Consider the following 24,029-nt stretch of genomic DNA (forward strand, 5'->3'; position numbering starts at 1 on the left):
ATAATACTCTTCTCCTGAATCTAATCTTGAGTATATCAATATCATTTGCTCTTTTGATAATTCCTGGAATTGTAATAAATTTTGCCATATTTGTTGTTGGTTTGTTTTATCATTTATTAAAATCCAAGTTATAAAATCTTTGGATAACTTTTTGTTTCTAAACAATAAATTGAGATTTATTTTGTAATAATGTTTCCATAAATAGCATTCAGGCACATCTTGATACCAAATTAGAATATTCCAATCAATTTTATCTTTGAGATGTGTTAGAATTACATTAGATAGGTTTTGGTGTTTTACCAAAAGACGAAATTCAAACTTATTAAAAAATTCAATAATACTACCAGTATTTAAAGTTTGATGTTTTACAACTTCATTGAAGTTAATTTTGTTTATAAATGTTTTCATAAACTTTTTAGAAAAACATTCATTTTTGTATAGTTTTTTCCAATCATTTTCAGACATTTCTAATAACCTCTGTTTGACAATGTTGAATTTTTGTTGTAATAGTTTTTGAAATTTCTTATCACACATTTCCCTTTCTAAGGTATTATACAAATCATATATATCTTTTGGACTTTTTAAATGACTAACAAAACTAATTACACCCTCCACTGTTATTAAATTATTTATAATTTTCCAAATAATTAATCTTCTACTAATCTGTGGAGTAAATTCTAATCCTAAATTTGTTGCATATTTTTTTAAATTGTTTAAAGTAAATCTTTCCATATTAACAATAAAATAGACAAGAGATTAAAAAACAATAACCGTCACTTGTTTAATTTTATAAAGTACACTGCTACAATTAATTTGTTCAAAACTTCTTCCAGCTGACAAATATTTAAACTTATTTGGACTGATGATGTCTAATCTACACTGCTATTTTTTCCTTCCTCCAACTGAATAAGGTCAGGTTGTTTATTCAGACTAATATGTTTGTGAAGAATCTGCTTTATTATATTTCTTTAAGATTAAGATTTTTTTGAAATGGATAGGAATTTACAAACCTTTCCTCAGGGACCACCACCTTCTAAACATCACATCACAATCAGAAATCACTATTCACTTGCATTCATAGATATCATAAATATTAGTTTAAACAATTTTTATAATTAAATATGATAAAAGATAAATATTAAAATATATAGAAAGAGTATTAGGTATGTTGTTTATATTCACCTGAGACTGTCTTCTTATTTTGTGTGTATTGTATTTTTTTTATTTTCTTATTAATTTCATCTTTTTATTTGCTTTTTCATCTTTAAGTAGTGTAATAAAATTTCTTTTGGGATATTATACCTTTGTCTGATAATGTAAAAATCTAATAAGTGTACAAATTTCTTTAAAAATGTGTTTTTAATGTGGTGGTGTTTTGAAACTAGCTTCCAGTTCATCTTATAGGAAAAATCTTCTAAAAATACATCAGATGTGTATTTTAGTTTACTTATTAAGGTCCAAATATTAATTTTATATTTTAACAACTGTTCCTTTAGATGTGCCTTTGGATATTGGGATTTAATTTTTATGTAAATATAAAGAACTTGAAACCATTTAAGATTTTTTATCATATCCCTCTGAATGAAATTCAATTGTGGAGACTCAAAAAATAAAAGGATATTTGTTATGTTATCCATATTTGAATCTCCAGTAGAACTCTTAAAGGTTATTTTCTACTAAAGAGGTAATAACTAAAAGTTTGATAAGCTAATACATCTTGGAGAATACTCACAAAACACTGAAGTGGGATCTTAAATGGGGTGGTTGATATCCCAGATCAAAGCCCCCTTACTGTATTCTTGAAATCTTAAAAGTAAATGTAATTAGTGATAAATTTTGACTTAATTTAAGAAGGATTGTGAGGAGGTTTAGTAACTTAAACACAGTATAGTTATAAATATATTTTTAATTAATAAGTTATAAATACATTTTTAATTAATAATAAGTTATTAATACATTTTTAATTAATAAGATTACAGAATACATCAAATATTTGTAAAAAATAATCTTCTCTATAGAGTTTCTTCCTTAGTAGTTGTAGCTTTTCCCTTTTACAATTTGTCAGATTTATTTTAATGTCCAATTCTTTTAAATTATTAGGGTGAACACTGCTTAAAATTATAAACTTGGGTCTATGAAGTTGTTTTAAACAGTTTGAAACACAATCATAGGAATTTCGTCCAAGACACAAAATAGGAATCGGAGATTCAAAATTATTTGAATTACTTTGAAGAATAATTTTTAGAATATGAAGTAAAACTGGATTGAATGCACTAATTAAAGATCTTCTTTGAGTTTGATTATGCTTGGTAAAAATCATTGGTGTTCTAAAAAATAAAATATTCTCATTGCTCTGGAGTGATGTAACTTTATCAATCATCTCAAGTTTGCTTATAGATCTATCATTTTTTTCTCTATTTCCTGTAGAAAGGAGTAGATTTTTTGTAATTATTGAAGAATTTCTTATTATACCAATAACAATCCCTCGTACATTCCTTGGAGATGTTTTAAAGATTTCATATTCAAATTCTCTTCTTACATCTTCATAGAAATTGTTACATTGGATTCCAGTTATTTCTTTAACTTGTTCAAGATATTTGTCAAATGCTTCCATTATTATAGTCACAATGTTATCCACACACTGTTTTGTAGTAAAGTAACCTCTTGTAAAAACTAACCCTACTTTTATAGCACATTTTTTATTAATAAATAGAATCTATTCAAGAAAGTATTTTAACAATTATTCTCCTTCTTTAATATTTAATAGTTTTATTATTTATACAAGAATAATATGATCTTTTATAGAAACTTGTATAGTTATAGATTTTTTAAATTGTACTTTTTATAACAACTGAGTTTTATATTATTAAATTACCACATTCAATGTTCAAAGAATAATTTTGTTTGTTCACTAAAATTAAAATCTTATTCAACAATAGCATCAAATATTTTCATATGAGATATCATAAGTTTATTCATCTGATATATTATAACAAACATCAAATAATGTTAGAATATTAAAACTTGTATAATCCTTAATAATATTTATAAATATAATATATTTATATTTTTATGAAAAAAACACACGGATGGTTGCAGTAATAGTTTGACAGCAAATGGCACATTTAATTAGTGACAAAGCACACTTTACACAGGCCACAGCATGACCACAGGGTAAGAATACAATAGCAACTTCTTCCATATAACATATTTTGCATTCATTACTTCCTGAAGTTTTATTTTGTAAATTGGTGCTTAGTACTGTTTTATTATCCTCCTCTTGTTTTGGTTTACATTCATTTGAAGTATCTTGTTTTAATTTTTTTGTTAAAGATTGTTTACAGATTTTACTAACAAAATCTTTCCCCTTAGTTGTTAATAAAAAATAACATTTTGAGAACCATCTAGCATGTTCAACCCAGGGTTCATCCGACTCCTCATTCCAATTATTTAAACCCCCACCACAGTAATAGCATATAATACCATCTCCCTTCTTTGTATAAAAAAATCCAGCCTCACTAAACATTTCAGGTGTAAACTTTAATGTTTTTGGCCAATTTTTAAAAGATTTAAGTCTTGCATCTAATAATGTGTAATTGGGAAAGGATGGAAATTTAATTTGATTAATTCCTAAGTTTTGAAATGAAAGTAATAACTCATCTTTAGAGTTATTTTTTATGGGAACATTTCCACATGGTATATTTTGTAAAAGTTTGCATGATGGTGACCATTGTTTATGATCTGATGCAGGATCATCACCTTCAACCCAAGATCCAATTTCTACACCACAAAATGCACACCGAACAAAATCTTCTCTCTGAAAATAATAGAATCCACCATTTGCCATTAAATTTGGACTTAAGAATGTAACTGGCCAATTCACAAAACTATTTAATCTTTCTATTTCATAATAAAATCTTTGAATATTATCTGACATATTCAAATTTTCCAACACTAACCAAAACACAACCAATAAGGATAATCCATATAACACTGAACCAAAATCTAAACAGTAATAGTTTTCCATACAACACTGACTGGTCTCTTAGTAAGATGCTGGTTTTGTATATGAGAAATTTTAGAAACTATTTGACTAAGGTGGGGTTTTTTCATTTACTAGTATGTGGTAGGGATTATTTTAACTTATAAATCATAATTGCAGGTTTAACTACCACATAAATTTAAGTAAAATTGGCAAAATAAACATGACAAATTCTAATTATACCCCTTTAAAATGAATAATTGCATTGGGTAATATTCAATAACAAGTTTATAAGTGAATAAATAAATTTATTTACATTCAAATTGAATACAGTTTAGAATTTGTGACATAATATTTACAATTTATAGTGATTTTCATATTTATAGATCTTAAAAGGAAAGTTGTTCATCTTCAAATTTTATATCTTCCAGGAATACTGTTTGAAAATCTTCTATATATTTCATTTCTGTTTCATCCAGTTGGCATTGGTTATTTTCATCAAAGTTGTTGAAATCTTCTGTACATTTCATTTTTGTTTCATCCAGTTGACATTGGTTATTTACATTTAAGTTGCTAATTATTCCAAAAACTTCTGTACATCCTATTTTTTCTTCAGTATCTTCCATGAATACTGTTTGAAAGTCTATATATTTTATTTCATTGTTGGTTATGTTAAAATCTTTAAATTCCATTTTTTCTTCAGTCAGTTGACACTGGTTAGTTTTGTAATAATTCTTATTATACTTTTCTATTTGGTTTAGCATTTCTATTTCTTCTTCTGTTAGATGAGGTGTTTCAAGTATAATTTTTTTCTTTTCAACTGAGCTGTTACTTTCTACTTTGATTTTATCAAGATTGAGTTCATCTTCTGAATATTCATTATAATCTTCATTTTTTATAGTTATATTTAAGTTAGGGGTTTGTTCTAAATGTCCTTCAACAGGTTCTTCATCTTGTGAAATTATATTATATTCTTCATTTTCTGTAGTTTTATTGGAGTTAGATGTTTGTTCCCAAATAATTTGAGGGGTTTCACCATCTTCCATTTGTACATTTGTTCTATATTTGTTTGTTTTACTTCTTCTAGTTTTCTTAATGTAAGGTCTTTTTTTAGAGACTTTTTGCCATACCAAGTCAATTTCCTTTGGTGGAAAATTACCAATCAGAAATGAAATCAGGGTATCAACTTGTGATGTTATTATTGGATTTAATTTGGAAAAGTTTGATTTTAGAACTAAAAATCTTAATATGTTTTCAACAATTTTTTTTTCTTCTTTGGATTTCAATGTTGCTTCAAATTTCAATGTTGATTCCAATTTCAATGTTGGTTCCATCCTTACGTCTAAGTGTTAAACACTCATATGTTTCAATACTATAGTAAACACTTCCGTGTTATTCCAACACTGTAACCATCCAAGAGCTGCAGTTAGTTATATCCTGGTTTCCTTGGGGGGGAGGGTGATTGTAGAGTGGGGATTTTGATTATTGTAGTATTGGAGGGGGTTTAGTTATATCTTGGTTTTCTTGGGGGGGGGTGATGGTAGAGTAGGGACTTTGATTACTGTAGTATTGAAGGGGGTTATTTTAATTATATGATTGGTAATGGGATAATATTTCGGCAGAAGGGGCATGTATTGTGACATTTCATCCATTCTGTTATACATATTCTACAAAATATATGTTTGCATTGTAAAATAATATTATCTTGTGTTTGATTCAAACATATTGGGCAATCTGATTGAACAGTTGATTCAGTATAGGGTTTGGGGATATGATGCTTGACATGGTCACTTAGTGGTATACCTCTTGACAGGTAAATTTTAAAATCAATCACTGCTTTAAACTTGATCAAATCATCATCAGATATATTCTGATATCTTGAGATTGTTGGCCAGTGCAATATGTTTGGAAAGAAATCTAAAAGGAAAGAGTCCAGCTGTTGATACCTACTAATCAAATGTCCAAACTGTTTTGTATAATACTCTTCTCCATTTTTTAACAGTAAATGTATTAACAGTATTTGCTCTCTAGTTAAGTCTTGGTATTGAGCTAAATTTGGCCATATCTGTTGAAAACTCATTTGATCATTTATCAGTATCCATGTTATGAACTCTCTTGATAATTTCTTGGCTCTTAATAAAACATTTAGAGAAAGTTTATTGTAATTTTTCAATATATACTCCTCAGGCACATCTTGATAGTAGATCAATATATCCCAATTGATTTGATTTTGAAGTTGGGTAAGGACAATGCTAGAGAAGTTTTGGTTTTCAACTAAAACCACAAAGTTAAACTTGTTGAAAAATTTGATGATAATTCTAGAATTGAGATTTTGATACTTTACAACTTCATTAAAATCAATTTTACTCTCAAATGTTGTCATAAAATTCTCTGAAAAAGATTCATTTTTATATAGTTTTTTCCATGCTACTTGATTCATTCGTAATAGTTTCTGTTTAACAATGTAGAATTTTGTTTGTAGTCTACTCTGTAAACTCCCCTCAAATACTTCTTCTTCCAATGTATTATACAAATCATATAAATCTTTTGGATCATTCAAACGATCAATAAAATATTGTACATTTTCTACTTCTACCAATTCGTTCATGATCTTCCAAATAATCCTTCTTCGACTAGTATTTGGAATAACATCAACACCAACATTTCTTGCAATATTTTTCAAATTTTGTACTGTATACCTTTCCATATTTATAAAAACAACAAAGAGTTGGGTAAATATTATTTCAACTTACATATATCTGAACCCACTAAATATATTTATCACTTAGAACACTTCAACATGTTTGTTACTCAACTAACTTATGTCAAGTACCATTTCAGACTGAGTTGTTCATGGAATGGTTGGTTCTTTATGTATGTTTGTTGGGCATGTGAAATAGAGAGGGGGAATTTGTAAAATTCCCCACTCTAAATAGACAATTAAAACCCCCACCACTACAACCATTTAAATTTCACTTAAACAGTGAGGGGGTTAATTTTGCAAAACTCCCCACTCTAGATAGACAATTGGAACCCCCATCACTATAACCATTTAAATTTCACTTAAACAGGTTAAAGGTTAATTTTCAAAACTTCCCACTCTAAACAGATGGACAATTAGAACCCCTACCTCTATATTTAATTAAATATTTAAGTCATTTAGAAGGGTTTCAAAGTCATCCTGAATATATAAGTAACTAGAAGTAACAAGAGAGTTTCAAGGTCATCCTGAGTGATAATATGTAAGTTACTAGAAGTGACAAGAGGGTTTCAAGGTCATCCTGAGTGATAATATGTAAGTTACTAGAAGTAACAAAGAGAGTTTCAAGGTCATCCTGAGTGGTAATATATAAGTTACTAGAAGTGACAAGAGGGTTTCAAGGTCATCCTGAGTGATAATATGTAAGCTACTAGAAGTGACAAGATGGTTCAAGGTCATCCTGATATTTATAAAGTGGGAAGGGGAGTTCCAAAGTTATTTATGATATATGAAAAAATCTGTAATAGGGGTCTGGTTGGATGTTTAGGTTATCCTGAGTAGAATTAGTAGGGAAGATTTTTGATTGGGTGTGAGTATTGTACAAGAGAAGTTGAATGATCCAAACTTATATATTGTAGAATTAGTAGGGAAGATTTTTGATTGGGTGTGAGTATCAAGAGAAGTTGAATGATCCAAACTTATATATTGTAGAATTAGTAGGGAAGATTTTTGATTGGGTGTGAGTATCAAGAGAAGTTGAATGATCCAAACTTATATATTGTATTATATGAGATAATTTTACCAAGGATTTTAAGTTAATTTTCATACTTTTAATCCTTTTGAACCTTAAGTGTCTAATATTAAGCCCAACTAAGCCTTATAGTAAAGAGGGGTATATGGACTTAAAATATGAGAGATATAGACATACTTTATTTACATAAAACATTCCTTACATTAAATAATATTTAGAATAGGTACATTGTTAAAATTAAATCCCTAAATTAAATATTTCATATTTAAACTTCTGATTAATAAACATAGCAGCATGAAATACAAAATTTATATTAGTGCTCTATAGATATTTGCAAAATTAATTTGTATTTTTATCAGAGATGATTCTTTTCTTGAAAGATATAGAAATATTCTTGGTGGTTTTAAAATTGGAAAACTAAAGGAGTTTTATAAATATAATATTTGATCAAAAAGAAGGAGTTTTATAAATATAATATTTGATCAGAAAGACCTAACTTAGTGTTTTAGGTTTATTGCGGACATTTTCCATCACGAAAGTAAAAAACAATACACAACGTTTCGGGATCTGGAATCTGATCCCGTCTTCAGGTGAAAAAACTTAACTAACACATTACAACTAACAATACACAAACGTCCAACCTAAGTTGGAATACACTACCGAGGGTAGTAGTCAAAAAATATGCACTGTATAGCAGTCAAGTCATGATACAACATGCAATTAATAACAAATCACAAAACACTATAATCTATAAAAAGTTTTACGTACAAAAAACTCACACAATGGAACACTAACAACACCGTACGCTATGACTCCACCAATGAGACTGAACCAACATGGCTGACCAATCGGAAACACGGAGACAACAGAAATGGCTTCCGGTCCCTGGAAAAGTAAAACCAACAAAATGGCGGAGCGAGGTACGATGCCGCAAGATGGGTGTTAATTATGTTTATTCCTATCACGAGTTTTACTACGAGTTAACATAACGTGCGAATTTTGAGGAGAACTCGTTATTTCCCTATTTATTGAACAATTAAGTTCCCTATCCTTTCGAATCCCTATCGAAACGTTGTGTATTGTTTTTTACTTTCGTGATGGAAAATGTCCGCAATAAACCTTTGAACAACATTAACTCACCATCACCAACAATGACCTTCAAACAAAGAATTAGTGTTTTACATGTAATAGCAACTAAACATTATGTTTTTAATGACTGTTTTTATGTTAAAGAGTGATTAGTATCAAAGTTTCTTTGATTAATTGAAAAAGCTATAAATCTCTGTTTTAAATTTTTTAAGTCTGTAACATTTTTAGTATGCACTGCTAAGATTAAAGTGCTACAGATATTTCTTTGTTTAGAAGTATTAATAATACACTAAAGATTTTATAAATGTACCTACAACTTTAAGTTTAAAAGTAGTCCTACTAATTTTCTAAGTGTTTAAGTCTATTACACCTTTAGTTAACACTGCAAGGTTTCCAGTGTTATAGACTGTTTTCTAGATTTAAAAGTAGTAGGAAAAAATTTCTAAGTTTATGAAAAAAAATAAACCTACAACCCTACTAATTTTCTAAGTGTTTAAGTCTATTACACCTTTAGTTAACACCGCAAGGTTTCCAGTGTTATAGACTGTTTTCTAGATTTAAAAGTAGTAAGGAAAATTTTTTTCAAGTTTTATGAAAAACTAACCTACAACCCTACTAATTTTCTAAATGTTTAAGTCTATTACACCTTCAGTTAACACCGCAAGGTTTCCAGTGTTATAGACTGTTTTCTAGATTTAAAAGTAGTAGGAAAATTTTTTTCAAGTTTTATGAAAAACTAACCTACAACCCTACTAATTTTCTAAATGTTTAAGTCTATTACACCTTTAGTTAACACCGCAAGGTTTCCAGTGTTATAGACTGTTTTCTAGATTTAAAAGTAGTAGGAAAATTTTTTTCAAGTTTTATGAAAAACTAACCTACAACCCTACTAATTTTCTAAGTGTTTAAGTCTATTACACCTTTAGTTAACACCGCAAGGTTTCCAGTGTTATAGACTGTTTTCTAGATTTAAAAGTAGTAAGGACAATTTTTTTCAAGTTTTATGAAAAACTAACCTACAACCCTACTAATTTTCTAAATGTTTAAGTCTATTACACCTTTAGTTAACACCGCAAGGTTTCCAGTGTTATAGACTGTTTTCTAGATTTAAAAGTAGTAAGGAAAATTTTTTTCAAGTTTTATGAAAAACTAACCTACAACCCTACTAATTTTCTAAATGTTTAAGTCTATTACACCTTCAGTTAACACCGCAAGGTTTCCAGTGTTATAGACTGTTTTCTAGATTTAAAAGTAGTAGGAAAATTTTTTTCAAGTTTTATGAAAAACTAACCTACAACCCTACTAATTTTCTAAATGTTTAAGTCTATTACACCTTTAGTTAACACCGCAAGGTTTCCAGTGTTATAGACTGTTTTCTAGATTTAAAAGTAGTAAGGAAAATTTTTTTCAAGTTTTATGAAAAACTAACCTACAACCCTACTAATTTTCTAAATGTTTAAGTCTATTACACCTTTAGTTAACACCGCAAGGTTTCCAGTGTTATAGACTGTTTTCTAGATTTAAAAGTAGTAGGAAAATTTTTTTCAAGTTTTATGAAAAACTAACCTACAACCCTACTAATTTTCTAAGTGTTTAAGTCTATTACACCTTCAGTTAACACCGCAAGGTTTCCAGTGTTATAGACTGTTTTCTAGATTTAAAAGTAGTAGGAAAATTTTTTTCAAGTTTTATGAAAAACTAACCTACAACCCTACTAATTTTCTAAATGTTTAAGTCTATTACACCTTTAGTTAACACCGCAAGGTTTCCAGTGTTATAGACTGTTTTCTAGATTTAAAAGTAGTAAGGAAAATTTTTTTCAAGTTTTATGAAAAACTAACCTACAACCCTACTAATTTTCTAAATGTTTAAGTCTATTACACCTTCAGTTAACACCGCAAGGTTTTCAGTGTTATAGACTGTTTTCTAGATTTAAAAGTAGTAGGAAAATTTTTTTCAAGTTTTATGAAAAACTAACCTACAACCCTACTAATTTTCTAAATGTTTAAGTCTATTACACCTTTAGTTAACACCGCAAGGTTTCCAGTGTTATAGACTGTTTTCTAGATTTAAGGAAAAAATTTCTAAGTTTATGAAAAACTAACCTACAACCCTACTAATTTTCTAAGTGTTTAAGTCTATTACACCTTCAGTTAACACCGCAAGGTTTCCAGTGTTATAGACTGTTTTCTAGATTTAAAAGTAGTAAGGAAAAAAATTCTAAGTTTATGAAAAACTAACCTACAACCCTACTAATTTTCTAAATGTTTAAGTCTATTACACCTTTAGTTAACACCGCAAGGTTTCCAGTGTTATAGACTGTTTTCTAGATTTAAAAGTAGTAGGAAAATTTTTTTCAAGTTTTATGAAAAACTAACCTACAACCCTACTAATTTTCTAAGTGTTTAAGTCTATTACACCTTTAGTTAACACCGCAAGGTTTCCAGTGTTATAGACTGTTTTCTAGATTTAAAAGTAGTAAGGAAAAAATTTCTAAGTTTATGAAAAACTAACCTACAACCCTACTTTTTTTCTAAATGTTTACAAAGATTCATTTTTTCCACAGTAAGAAACATAAGAAAACATTCATGAAGCTCTCTAAAGTAGTTTTAATGTACTGGATATATCTTGGATCCCAATTAAAACTTTGACAAGAGAATGGTAGGGAGAATTATAATTTTAAGAATCAATTAAATAATATTTGTAAACCTCCCTCCTATGAATTATGGGAATGGATAGAACACATTTAGATTTTGAAATTATTAAAATTCAATTTTTAAATTCAAATTTATTTGTTTAAAGTTAAAATAGTGTTAAATAAAATTATATTTCTTATATTCAATTTATTTTAAAAAGCATAAATAATGTTAAATAAAATTATATTTCTAAAATTCAAGTTTATTTTGAAAAGTATAAAGTAAACTTTTTGTAGATCACTGATGCTATGTTGGTCAAGGAAGTAATATTCCTAAGTTTATTGTAAAAACTTGTTAAAATCTGTGCTGTATATCTGGCACATGGATACATCTAAGTGTTGTTACTATGGTAACTATTTGAAAATATTTTAAGTCTGAAAATGGACTTATTCAATTTTAATTGAAGGAACCTAGCTATATATCAGTTAATTGAATATGATTAAGTATTCATGTCATTGTGACTTTTGAAAAATATTCTGTCTTAAAAAGACTTAAATATTTTTAAAGGAAAGAACCTAGCTATAACCACTTGAATACAACTAAGTTTCTAGCATATGTGAGTGTATTGAAGACTTATGCAGGAAACAACTAAACATGTGTACGGCCGATTATAGACTGAGTAACAACTACCCCTCACATTTTACATTGTCACCTTAAGAGTAGTTCTAAATGTACTAGTATAAATCTTGGGTTCCTATTGAAAAGGGTAGGGAGAATTGCAATTTTGAGAATCCATAATAATATTTGTTAATCACCTTTTACTAATTGTGTAAATAGGCATAGTATATTTACATTTTAAAATTAACAAAATTGTATTTTCAAATTAAAAGTTGTTTGGATTGGTATAAAGTAAACTGGCAGATCACTGAGGTCCAGATTTGTTTAGAGTATAATCATATTGAATGTAAATAAGTATTGCTGACATGGGGAATGTTTAAAACTGTTTAAGGTTTGTAATAATTTTAAATAAGGGAACTCACCTAAGTCTAAAGAAAAAAACTTGTAAAATTTGTTCAGATTATCAGTTGCTTGTATTTGGCTAAGTTTCACTGACATTTAAACTGAAAATTTTCTAAGTTTATTAAAAGACTTGTTATAATTTTGAACGAGTAAACTCACCTAAGTCTAAAGAAAAAAACTTATAAAATTTATTCAGATAATCAGTTGCTTGTATTTGGCTAAGTTTCACTGACATTTAGAATGAAAATTTTCTAAGTTTATTAAAGGACTTGTTATAATTTTAAACAAGGGAACTCACCTAAGTCTAAAGAAAAAAACTTGTGAAATTTGTTTAGATTATCAGTTGCTTGTATTTGGCTAAGTTTCACTGACATTTAAACTGAAAATTTTCTAAGTTTATTAAAGTACTTGTTATAATTTTGAATGAGTAAACTCACCAAAGACTAAAGAAAAAAACTTATAAAATTTGTTCAGATTATCAGTTGTTTGTATTTGGCTAAGTTTCACTGACATTTAGAATGAAAATTTTCTAAGTTTATTACAGGATGTTATAATTTTAAACAAGGGAACTCACCTAAGTCTAAAGAAAACAACTTGTGAAATTTCTTCAGATTATCAGTTGCTTGTATTTGGCTAAGTTTCACTGACATTTAGATTGGCTAAGTTTCACTGACATTTAGAATGAAAATTTTCTAAGTTTATTAAAGGACTTGTTATAATTTTAAACAAGGGAACTCACCTAAGTCTAAAGAAAAAAAACTTGTGAAATTTGTTCAGATTATCAGTTACTTGTATTTGGCTAAGTTTCACTGACATTTAAACTGAAAATTTTCTAAGTTTATTAAAAGACTTGTTATAATTTTGAACGAGTAAACTCACCTAAGTCTAAAGAAAAAAACTTATAAAATTTATTCAGATAATCAGTTGCTTGTATTTGGCTAAGTTTCACTGACATTTAGAATGAAAATTTTCTAAGTTTATTAAAGGACTTGTTATAATTTTAAACAAGGGAACTCACCTAAGTCTAAAGAAAAAAACTTGTGAAATTTGTTTAGATTATCAGTTGCTTGTATTTGGCTAAGTTTCACTGACATTTAAACTGAAAGTTTTCTAAGTTTATTAAAGTACTTGTTATAATTTTGAATGAGTAAACTCACCAAAGACTAAAGAAAAAAACTTATAAAATTTGTTCAGATTATCAGTTGTTTGTATTTGGCTAAGTTTCACTGACATTTAGAATGAAAATTTTCTAAGTTTATTAAAGGATGTTATAATTTTAAACAAGGGAACTCACCTAAGTCTAAAGAAAACAACTTGTGAAATTTCTTCAGATTATCAGTTGCTTGTATTTGGCTAAGTTTCACTGACATTTAGATTGGCTAAGTTTCACTGACATTTAGAATGAAAATTTTCTAAGTTTATTAAAGGACTTGTTATAATTTTAAACAAGGGAACTCACCTAAGTCTAAAGAAAAAAAACTTGTGAAATTTGTTCAGATTATCAGTTACTTGTATTTGGCTAAGTTTCACTGACATTTAAACTGAAAATTTTCTAAGTTTATTAAAGGATTTGTTATAATTTTGAACGAGTAAACTCACCTAAGTCTAAAGAAAAAAACTTGTGAAATTTGTTCAGATTATCAGTTGCTTGTATTTGGCTAAGTTTCACTGACATTTAAACTGAAACATTTCTAAGTTTATTAAAGGACTTGTTATAATTTTGAATGAGTAAACTCACCAAAGACTAAAGAAAAAAACTTATAAAATTTGTTCAGATTATCAGTTGCTTGTACTAAGTCTAAAGAAAAAAACTTATAAAATTTGTTCAGATTATCAGTTGCTTGTATTTGGCTAAGTTTCACTGACATTTAGAATGAAAATTTTCTAAGTTTATTAAAGGACTTGTTATTTGCTTGTATTTGGCTAAGTTTCACTGACATTTAGATTGGCTAAGTTTCACTGACATTTAGAATGAAAATTTTCTAAGTTTATTAAAGGATTTGTTATAATTTTGAACGAGTAAACTCACCTAAGTCTAAAGAAAAAAACTTGTGAAATTTGTTCAGATTATCAGTTGCTTGTATTTGGCTAAGTTTCACTGACATTTAGAATGAAAATTTTCTAAGTTTATTAAAGGACTTGTTATAATTTTAAACAAGGGAACTCCCCTAAGTCTAAAGAAAAAAACTTATGAAATTTGTTCAGATTATCAGTTGCTTGTATTTGGCTAAGTTTCACTGATATTTAGACTTAAAATGTTCTAAGTTTATTTTCACTGACATTTAGAATGAAAATTTTCTAAGTTTATTAAAAGACTTGTTATAATTTTGAACGAGGAAACTTAACTAGCTATACTTTGACTAAGTCTCTAGCCTATGTGTGTGTTGAGAACTTACCCAGGAGATGACTAAACACTTGTGCTGCCGATGAGAGACTGAAGGAACAGCTCCTCCTATTTTGCCAATTCAGACATACCCACACACACAGGGTTAACATTTTAGAAATACATGACCAATGAGACTCCCCCCCTCTTATCCCCTCTTCTCCCTTCTCCCCCTTGTCATATTTCTTCTCCTACTTCTCCTTTTCTCCCCCTCCTTCCCCTCCTCCTACCTAGAATATTTGGCACAATGCCTTATTTGACACCAACTCTTTAGGACCATTTCTATAATTAATTCATCCAATAGTTTGGCACCACATCTGGGTGTCTGAGCAAGTCTTGGTGGATCTGATAGATACTTGTTATACTACTTAGAATCATAATAAGATTATTCTATTAAATACATCAATGAGAGAAACTGTCCCAAAATTAGTCCTACTGTAGTATATCAATAAAAATAAAGATGGTACTTTGTATAGATTTTAATATAAATATGAGTAAAAGTTGAGTGGCATGATCTTTTATTATTGATGGTGATTAAGGCTAAGGCTCAAATAAAAAACAAATCACACTGCAGTGTAGGCAACAAAACACTACATTACAGTGGTGGATAGTTGTACCTAACTCTTAAGATTAAAATCTGACAAACAACCAACTTATTTACTTAAAAAATATGGGATAGGGCAACAAACTTATTAATTAATCTATCCACTATTATGATGTCATGAATCTTACAGCATGGCATGTTTTTCTAGTGGAGCTATATTAAGACTGACACATTTCTTAGACATAGCTATTAATTAATAGCCCATATAGCTAATGTCAATCAAATAAAATAGAGGAGGTGTCAAATTATTTTAGCTTCAGTGTTAATCTATGGGAATCTATTGAAATGAACTAATATAAATAAGATTACTAATCTCTTGTCAATCTATCCTATTTTTACTAGTAAATGACAAGTTTAAGGGTTTAATCTCCTTACAAAATTATTCTTCTTCTTGTCAATTATTATAAATCATTGAGTAGTTACCATTATCAAGTTTAAGGATATTTTCAATAAAACAATCATATATGAAAAAACATTTATTTTATATTATTCTAATACAAGAACTATAGACTACATTAATTTCAGTTTGACTTATTTTTAATTAAAATAACATAGGGAGTTTTAAACTTCCATTTATGTGCATTTTATTTATAACTAATAACAATACAAAAACACTTTGATATACTAAATTATTTATTTTTAAAACTCTCCAAAATCATCTGTAGAGAAATGCCAAAATTCCCCTAAAAACTCTTTCTCTTAGTCCAATTATGCTAGTTTGTAACCTTGTTCAAATAAATGTTAATTTGTGGTTGCATAATGTTGTACAAATACCCCTAGATAATTATTTCCATTTCAAGGGATTAATATTATGTAACATGGTTTGATTTTAGATGGAAATTTTGGAAAGTAAAAATTAGTTTTACATTTATAATTGTTAAAAGTAACCTGCAGTAACAAGATGTATTTATAATAACAAAGCTCTGGAAATTACCTCATCACTTGGTCCAGTACAAGTCCTGGGTGGAGTAGGGGTAGAAGGTTCCAAGTTGTTTTTATAGGGGTTTATTTCGTCAAGAGTATATATGTACAGTTTCAAGACTAGTGTTGAATATCTGTGATGAATTTCTTTAGGAAAAAACAAAATAATACTTATAAAATTTGTTTGGATTATTAGTTGCTTGAATATGGCTAAGTATTACTGACATAGAGACTGTTTGGCTATATTCTAAGTTTTTAAAAGGATGTGTAATAATTTTAAATAAAGGAAACTAGCAATATTCCTAAGAGGATTGTAAAACTTGTTAAAATGTATGCTGTTAGTCTTATTCTTAAAATATATGCTGTTAGTCTTATTCAAGTAATTGATCCTCTTATAGATCTAAACAAATTCTTACTTTAAACTTTGAAATGATTTTAGGATCATTCTATTAAATTGTAACAAGTCCTTTTCTAGACTTAGAATATTTTTTAATAGTTACTATAGCAGCAACAATTGGATATATGTACCAGATTAGTAGGATATACAGCATAGATTTTAACATGTTTTTACAATCAACTTAGGAATATTGTTAGTTTCCTTTATTTAAAATTATTACAAGTCCTTTTAAAAACTTACAACATTTTCAGTCTATGTCAGCAAAACTTAGCCAAATACAAGCAACTGATAATATGAACAAATTTCACAAGTTCCTTCTTTAAACATAGGTGAATTTCCTCATTCAAAATTATCATAAGTCCTTTAAAAACTTAGAACATTTCTAATTGTAACAAAGATGACTATTGGAATATATTCTAAGTTTGAACCTAACTATAGTCATTTAAATATGACTAAGTTTCTAACATATGTGAGTGTGTTGAAGACTGAAAATTTTCTAAGTTTGAACCTAGCTATAGTCACTTGAATATGACTAAGTTTCTAACATATGTGAATGTATTGAAGACTGAAAATTTTCTAAGTTTGAACCTAGCTATAGTCACTTTTGGCTAAGTTTTGCTGACATAGAGACTGAAAATTTGTCTAAGTCTTTTAAAAGGACTTGTAATAATTTTTAACAAGTGAAGCTAGCTAACTATACTTTGACTAAGTCTCTAGCCTATGTGTGTGTTGAGGTTTACCTAGGAGACAACCAAACGCTTCTGCTACTGATTAAAGACTGAGGAACCAACTACCCCCACACTCACCCATGTCAACATTCCTATTCTCATTGTGACAATTGAGAATAGGAATGTTGACGTCATTCAGCCAATTCCAGAACAACTGTCTTAATTGACTTGACCATGACTCCATAGTTTGATTTTGATAGATGTGTGACAGATCTAGGTGTCTGAGTAAGTTTAACTCTTATCAATGTTATAAAATAAAATTGAGATGGTTGTAAACTATTTTTTACTATTATAGAGATAGGCGTAGGCCTACATTATTTGGGCACTGATGTTATATAAATAACCACTGAAATAGTAGGTAAACAATCTTATATTAAGTTTGTCTATGGAATTACAAACTAAACCCTTTATCCTGTTTGACTTCATAAATATTAATAAAAATATTGATTGGTCAAGTTAAGCTGAAATAGGATAAAAATATTGATTGTTCAAGTTAAGCTGAAATAGGTATAACAGAATACTATATAGCAATTAATTATTACATCTGATTTTAATAAGGTAATAGATTGAAAGAATAACAAACAAATACACCTAAGATATTTTAAACTGGATGATTTTGTGCAAATTGTCTTATCATGACAAATATTTTAAGTATATGGGGAATGTACAGTCAGATTTTTTTTAACTATAAGCAGTTGAGGTGAACCTATTTAGTGGATCATGTGTTTATTTGTGTCAAATTTTGAGGTTAAAAAATCAAAACAAACAAACTGGCATGTTGGCAATCAATAATTAAGCATTTAGGGGCCGTGTTGTATTACTTATAAAAGAATGCCCATTTAAAATAAAATGAAATTATTTAGTTAGAAAAATCCGTATTTAAACTACTACATTTTATAAACCAAACTTGAATCTTGTTTCCTTGGCCTATTATATAATGTTATATTATCCTGTTTGTACAACTGTATGAGGGCAACTTATCTCATTAGTAATTGCATTAATGAATTATCAGCAATACAATTAGATGTTAATTATAATACAGGGTGACACAAAGGAACCGGACGTTTTTTAAACAGCTGTTCCATTGTTGTTGCACGTGGTAGGAAGATTGAAGTTATGTCATTACCTTCAGGGAGGCTTGGCATTTTTGTTGAAATGGCTCAGTGGACCCTAGACCATCGCGTTTTTGCATACGATACTTTGATCCGAAATGGCGAATCCGTTGTCAAATCCAGCGGGAATTCAGTCGGCATTTTAATATTGAACGCCATAAAACGGTTCCAAGCCGAAATTCGCCATTAGGATGGGTTTCAGGGTTTCGAACTACTGGGAATATAACAAGAAAGAAACCACCAGGCCTTGTTAGAACTACGAGAACACCCAAAAACATCGCCAGAGGGAGAGTAGTATTGAATAAATGTTTCCTAACAAGGTGATTTCTCGCTTTGGTGACATGCCGTGGCCGCCAAAATTATCTGGCTTGTCCACTAGTGATTATATGTGATTATATCCTTAGGGGGTTTCTTAAGGAGCGTGTTCATGCTCATAAACCACGCACTCTAGAGGATTTGAAGTTTGCAATCACAGAAGATATCAATGGCATTGAACTTCCTGACCCGAGTTTCAGCGGATTTTTAGAACAGAATGAACATTTGTAGATAAGTACCTGGCCGCCGTATGCATGACGTCATTTTCAAAAAATGACGGTTTTGTAACAAATGGCAAATGTTTACCTCACTATGTACAGTATTAAAACCAGTTTATTCCTTTTAACTACTGTGTACTACTTATTTTAAAAACGTCCGGTTCCTTTGTGTCACCCTGTATAAATGGGTCAAAAACTTAGTCTATAAAGATTTATCTCGTCATCTTAAGATTATTTAAGTCTGGTCCCTAACTTGGATCCCAAAATGTGGGTCTATTGAGATGAGATGATAAGAGATCTCAAAACTAAACATAAATCATCATTACTGTATATCTCAACAGTTATTTTATGCAAGTTAACTTATGCAACAAGATTCAATATTTTAATATTTAGGGCCTACTCATATAATTTACTATATAATTAACTGTTTTCAAAGTAATTATCACCTATAATTTGAAACAATAATTAAGTATGGTAACAACTTATTCATTAGTTGATTTGGAATTAGAAATCATGTCTCTAACAGTAAATTATATCTAAATTGCTAGGTATTTTTATAAAAACATATTAGGCTGGAGTAAGTTTAAAGTATATTTAACTTGTCAATTCCAAGAATATATGCCAGTTTGTTTATTTTGATTTTTTAACCTCAAAATTTGACACAAATAAACACATCCGTTTCAATCGCAGATTACTCTTCTCATAATGCACATGTGCAAGTAAACTATTCTGTAGTTCTGTGATATCAGATTTGAGATTTATCTGTTACAACGTTTACAATGAATTGAATATAGCGTGATATAGCACACAGGACAGGTTGTTACTTTTACCAATTAGTATGTGCTTTGTTTTTATTTAGTCTACTTCCTGGTTCTTGCTCATCTGTTGGTTTGGTTTTATTTGTTGTGGATATCTCTCAATATCTAATGTGCAAGTCCTCCCCCCACATCACAACTAAAAACTAGGGCTCCACAGATGGTGTTTTTGTTAATATGCCGATACACATAACAAAGTCTTTTTTATGCATAATACAATGATATATTGTTATTGTACTTAGGCAGAACAAGTAGGTGAGTTGCCCAAAGCATTATTACTTGTTTTGCTTATTTTAACCTATATCTATCTATGCACCCTTCTAACTTCCCTCCTCTAAAATCTCAATAATTTTAACCCTCCTCTAAAATCTCAATAATTTTAATATTGACTTACTATCCTTAGTTGCTGCCTTGGTTTGAAAGAATCTACTGTACTTTGAACTCGCCATGTTCTGAGTCAGCTATATTACAATTCAAAATTATGGATCTAGTGAGGTCTCAATAAAAACTTTACAGTAATGTATTTGAAAGCTAGACATAGATTACAAATTAAACTTGGAACTTTAATGGATTAATTGGTGTAAACTAATCTAGTCTAGGCTTATCTCAAAATATGGAAACGAATATTATATAAGTTATACCATGCCAGTTAAGTATTATTTACAAATCAATTGATACTTATTTTTTAGTTTGTGCTGAAACTAAGCCCTTTGCTTCACATTGTTTGGGTCTTTAGGCCTGAATAAAGTAAATAACACTCTTGTTTATAAAGTAGTGATTAGGGCCGGTACTGTATGAAGCTTTTTGAATAATAAAAAGGAATGTGAGAAATTAGGTTCCTTGTAACACAGAGATGAAGTTGGCCTGACCTAATAGGTGGTTTCAGTCTAGCTGTTAATTTCAGAATATTAGTTACCTATGTTTACTCCGTTTTGACTTGCCAACTAAGGCTCTGCTAAGAACAAGGAGGAGGAAGCCAAGCCTAGGAGGGTAGTGGTGGTGGTAAAGTAGAATCAGACAAAGAGTTAGTGAGTGAGTTGACTTTGGAGAACAAAGAGAAGTTAACCGAAACCGGTTCTGTTCTATCCATCCAACGCTTGTCACAGCTCCCATGGAACAGTTTGTTTGCACATGCGCATTGGAAAGGAGTAATCCGCAATTGAAACGGATGTAAATAAACACATGATCCACTACAGCCAAATAGGTTCACCTCAACTGCTTATAGCTAAAAAAATTCAACTGTACATTAATTTTTTAAAAGTTCATGGGTATTTTTGAATGTATCTATGCATGTTAAATTTGGGTCTTGTGTTATAAATGTTTACATTTGTTATTTTAAGCAAATGGATTTAATCAAAAGCTAGTTTAGAATTCTAACATAAGCTGCTAGACTTTTTGAAAATTAAAGCTTAACCCTCCAACTTGTAGTGCAACTATAATAGTCACATTTTGTAAGGTTTTGGTTATAAAATAATCTGTATACCTTTAGAAAGATTATATTCTAAACTTACACTTTGATGCACCATGACTAAAGGTGTGAAGAGAGTAAAATAATTATAGTCAGACATATCACCTTCTTGGTATGGGTCCAGTGACAACACCACAGCTACAGGACGTTGAAAACCAAGGTGCAACTCATCAGGGGTGCAAGAAAGTGCTAAAGTTTTGTGATAATTATAACTTAACAGTTTTAAATGGCTACACACCCTCTGATATTAGTGGTAAATTAACATTTATAAAATAAAATGGTTTATTGGTAATAGATTTAGCATTAACCTCACTAGAGTGTCTAAATTTAGTTAATGACTTTCATGTATTAGATTTTATAGGTCCTAACTATTTTTCAATTGAAAGGTGTGAAAACATTTTAATTAGCACAGAATATATCCCTTTGTTGTTAAAGATCAGTTCAACAGAGGAAGACAGTAAATTTTACAATACATTGTGAGACTATAAAGTAAATGTTCATGTTTTCTGAATAGTTAAAAAAACCAATATAAGATTTATTCCTCCAACTTATTTCATATGAATTAAATTAATATTTACCAATATTTTATATTGAATATGGCAAAAAAATTTGAGAAGAAGAAATTAAAAGTTTTAGTTAACATTAACTTTGATAATTATGTTGATATCTAGTCATGTATGACATTGGGGACCAACATTTTTGTTTATAAACTGTTTGAATTCTCTTTACTATATAATTGTGTAGCTGGAGAGAAATAGTGATGGAGAACTCAGGGTGGTTAATATGATGGTTATGAGATGCAATGGGGTAATAGTGGGATATTGGTGGGAATTCAGGAGGGAATAAACAGGAAATACAAATTTACATAAAATGGCACAAGCCTTCCTAACCCAGATAGCACAGAATGTCTGATGGATCTATTTTATTTATGTTATTATTTTATTTATTTTAATATTTATGTTTATTTATATCCAAAGATATCTGTAGAGTTCTTTAAATATTTATAAGACATTAATCTAAACATTTATAAAATATTTGAAATTATATGTCTGATCAACATCTAAAAAGGTATACATTTGTCTAAAGATCATTTTAGAGGTGTATTTATGTCCTATGGATATCTAATTAAATATTGATTAAGAATATCTTTCAGATGTCTATTAATATACACCCATATAACATGAAAATCTCATTCATTCATTTAATTAAGACTGCTTTTATGAGGTAACTTTTGATTTAAAACTAGATTGGGCACTTTCTTGTTAAAAAGAACATTCATTATTATTGATGATTTCTTTTTGAATATTAATATTTTATTTTTCTATCCAATAAATTGATAATAACAAATTGAAACATAGCCTATCAGCTGGCAACTACAATAAGGATAAAAAATAATTATTGTTCAGTATCAAACAATTAAAAAAATATAAAGGCCTATTTAAATGAAACTATTAAGTAGGCTATACCTTTTACCTAGGTCATCTTCTCCATAGTTGTTGAGACCAGAAAATCACAACTTTTTCCTCAAGTGACTGTCGAATAGGGCAAAATATACTATTCTGGCTGTATTTTTATCAGTCAGTTATAAACTGTATAAACTACAAGTTAACTTTACCAATCAAACTTGCTATAACATTTCAAAATTCCAAAACTACAAGTTAACTTTACCAACCAAACTTACTATAACATTTCAAAATTCCAGTTGATAGCCATTTTTCCGATTTATCTTTTCTGTTATCAAACAGAATTTTGAAACACTAACATAGCTTCTAGAGCCAGTTTAGTTGTTTTATGTTAAGTTAGTTTAGAATAGACTAGTTTCATTTTCTAATTCAGTATAAGTTTTTATTTTTTCAAAAACAAGGTTATCTAAGTCCTTAATTTGTAATTTAAATGTGTTTGGAGATTTTAAAACAGAAAGATATGGATTGTGTAGCAAACAAATATATTGAAAAAAAAATTGATAACAATGAATGTTCCTTTTAACAAGAAAGTAACTAATATGTGTTATACTGTTTTGTTTTAAACCTATTTTAAGTTGTTCATTGAAATTATATTTTAGTAAACTGCATCACAGAGATTAGCAAATGACTAAAAAAGTTCTTAGGGATGACCAATAGTGTGACAAAAGACAGAAAAATTAGACAAGAATAAATCAGATACAAATGAATGGTTAATAAATATACTATTAGGAAAATAATTTATTTAACAGGACATAGAACATATAACACTGACTCTACACTGGTTACAAGGTGTTGATTTTAATTAAAAAGTAATCTGGCCATTAAACAAACAAAAAACACCTTGTGTTTGGCTAAGTGCCTTTTAATTTAACAAAGATTGGGTTGTAGGTTTTTAATACCATACCTGAGACCTTACACCCACTAAATATTTTAGACCAGTTAATTAATGCTTCTTGTTAAGCTTAATTTTAAATTTTAATTCACAACACTGTTCACTAGGGAGACTGCTGCTTAGGCCTGCTAGATGGGAAGATCTCCTATAACTTAAAATTAGAACAAAACATATAGAGTCTATTTGTCACACTAATGGTAAATAGTTACCCTATATTTTACTGAATTTACACTTCCCTACCATTTGGAACAGCAA

The 24,029-nt window shown here is 28.9% G+C and overlaps 1 protein-coding gene across 1 annotated transcript; it reads right to left on the bottom strand.

Moving 5' to 3' along the window:
- Nucleotides 1-3,070: 3,070 nt before the first annotated feature.
- Nucleotides 3,071-17,573, bottom strand: LOC128982396 (death-associated inhibitor of apoptosis 1-like). Its single transcript, XM_054401356.1, has 2 exons — nucleotides 17,570-17,573; nucleotides 3,071-3,954 (listed from the first exon to the last, which is right to left on the bottom strand). The coding sequence occupies exons 1-2, from the start codon at nucleotides 17,571-17,573 to the stop codon at nucleotides 3,071-3,073; spliced, it is 888 nt and encodes a 295-aa protein (XP_054257331.1).
- Between the last annotated feature and the right edge of the window lie 6,456 nt (nucleotides 17,574-24,029).

Source organism: Macrosteles quadrilineatus, unplaced genomic scaffold (assembly GCF_028750875.1).
Source record: "Macrosteles quadrilineatus isolate MER2022 unplaced genomic scaffold, UCM_ALF_1.0 Scaffold_243__1_contigs__length_143693, whole genome shotgun sequence".
In the NCBI taxonomy this organism is placed as follows: Eukaryota; Metazoa; Arthropoda; class Insecta; order Hemiptera; family Cicadellidae; genus Macrosteles; species Macrosteles quadrilineatus.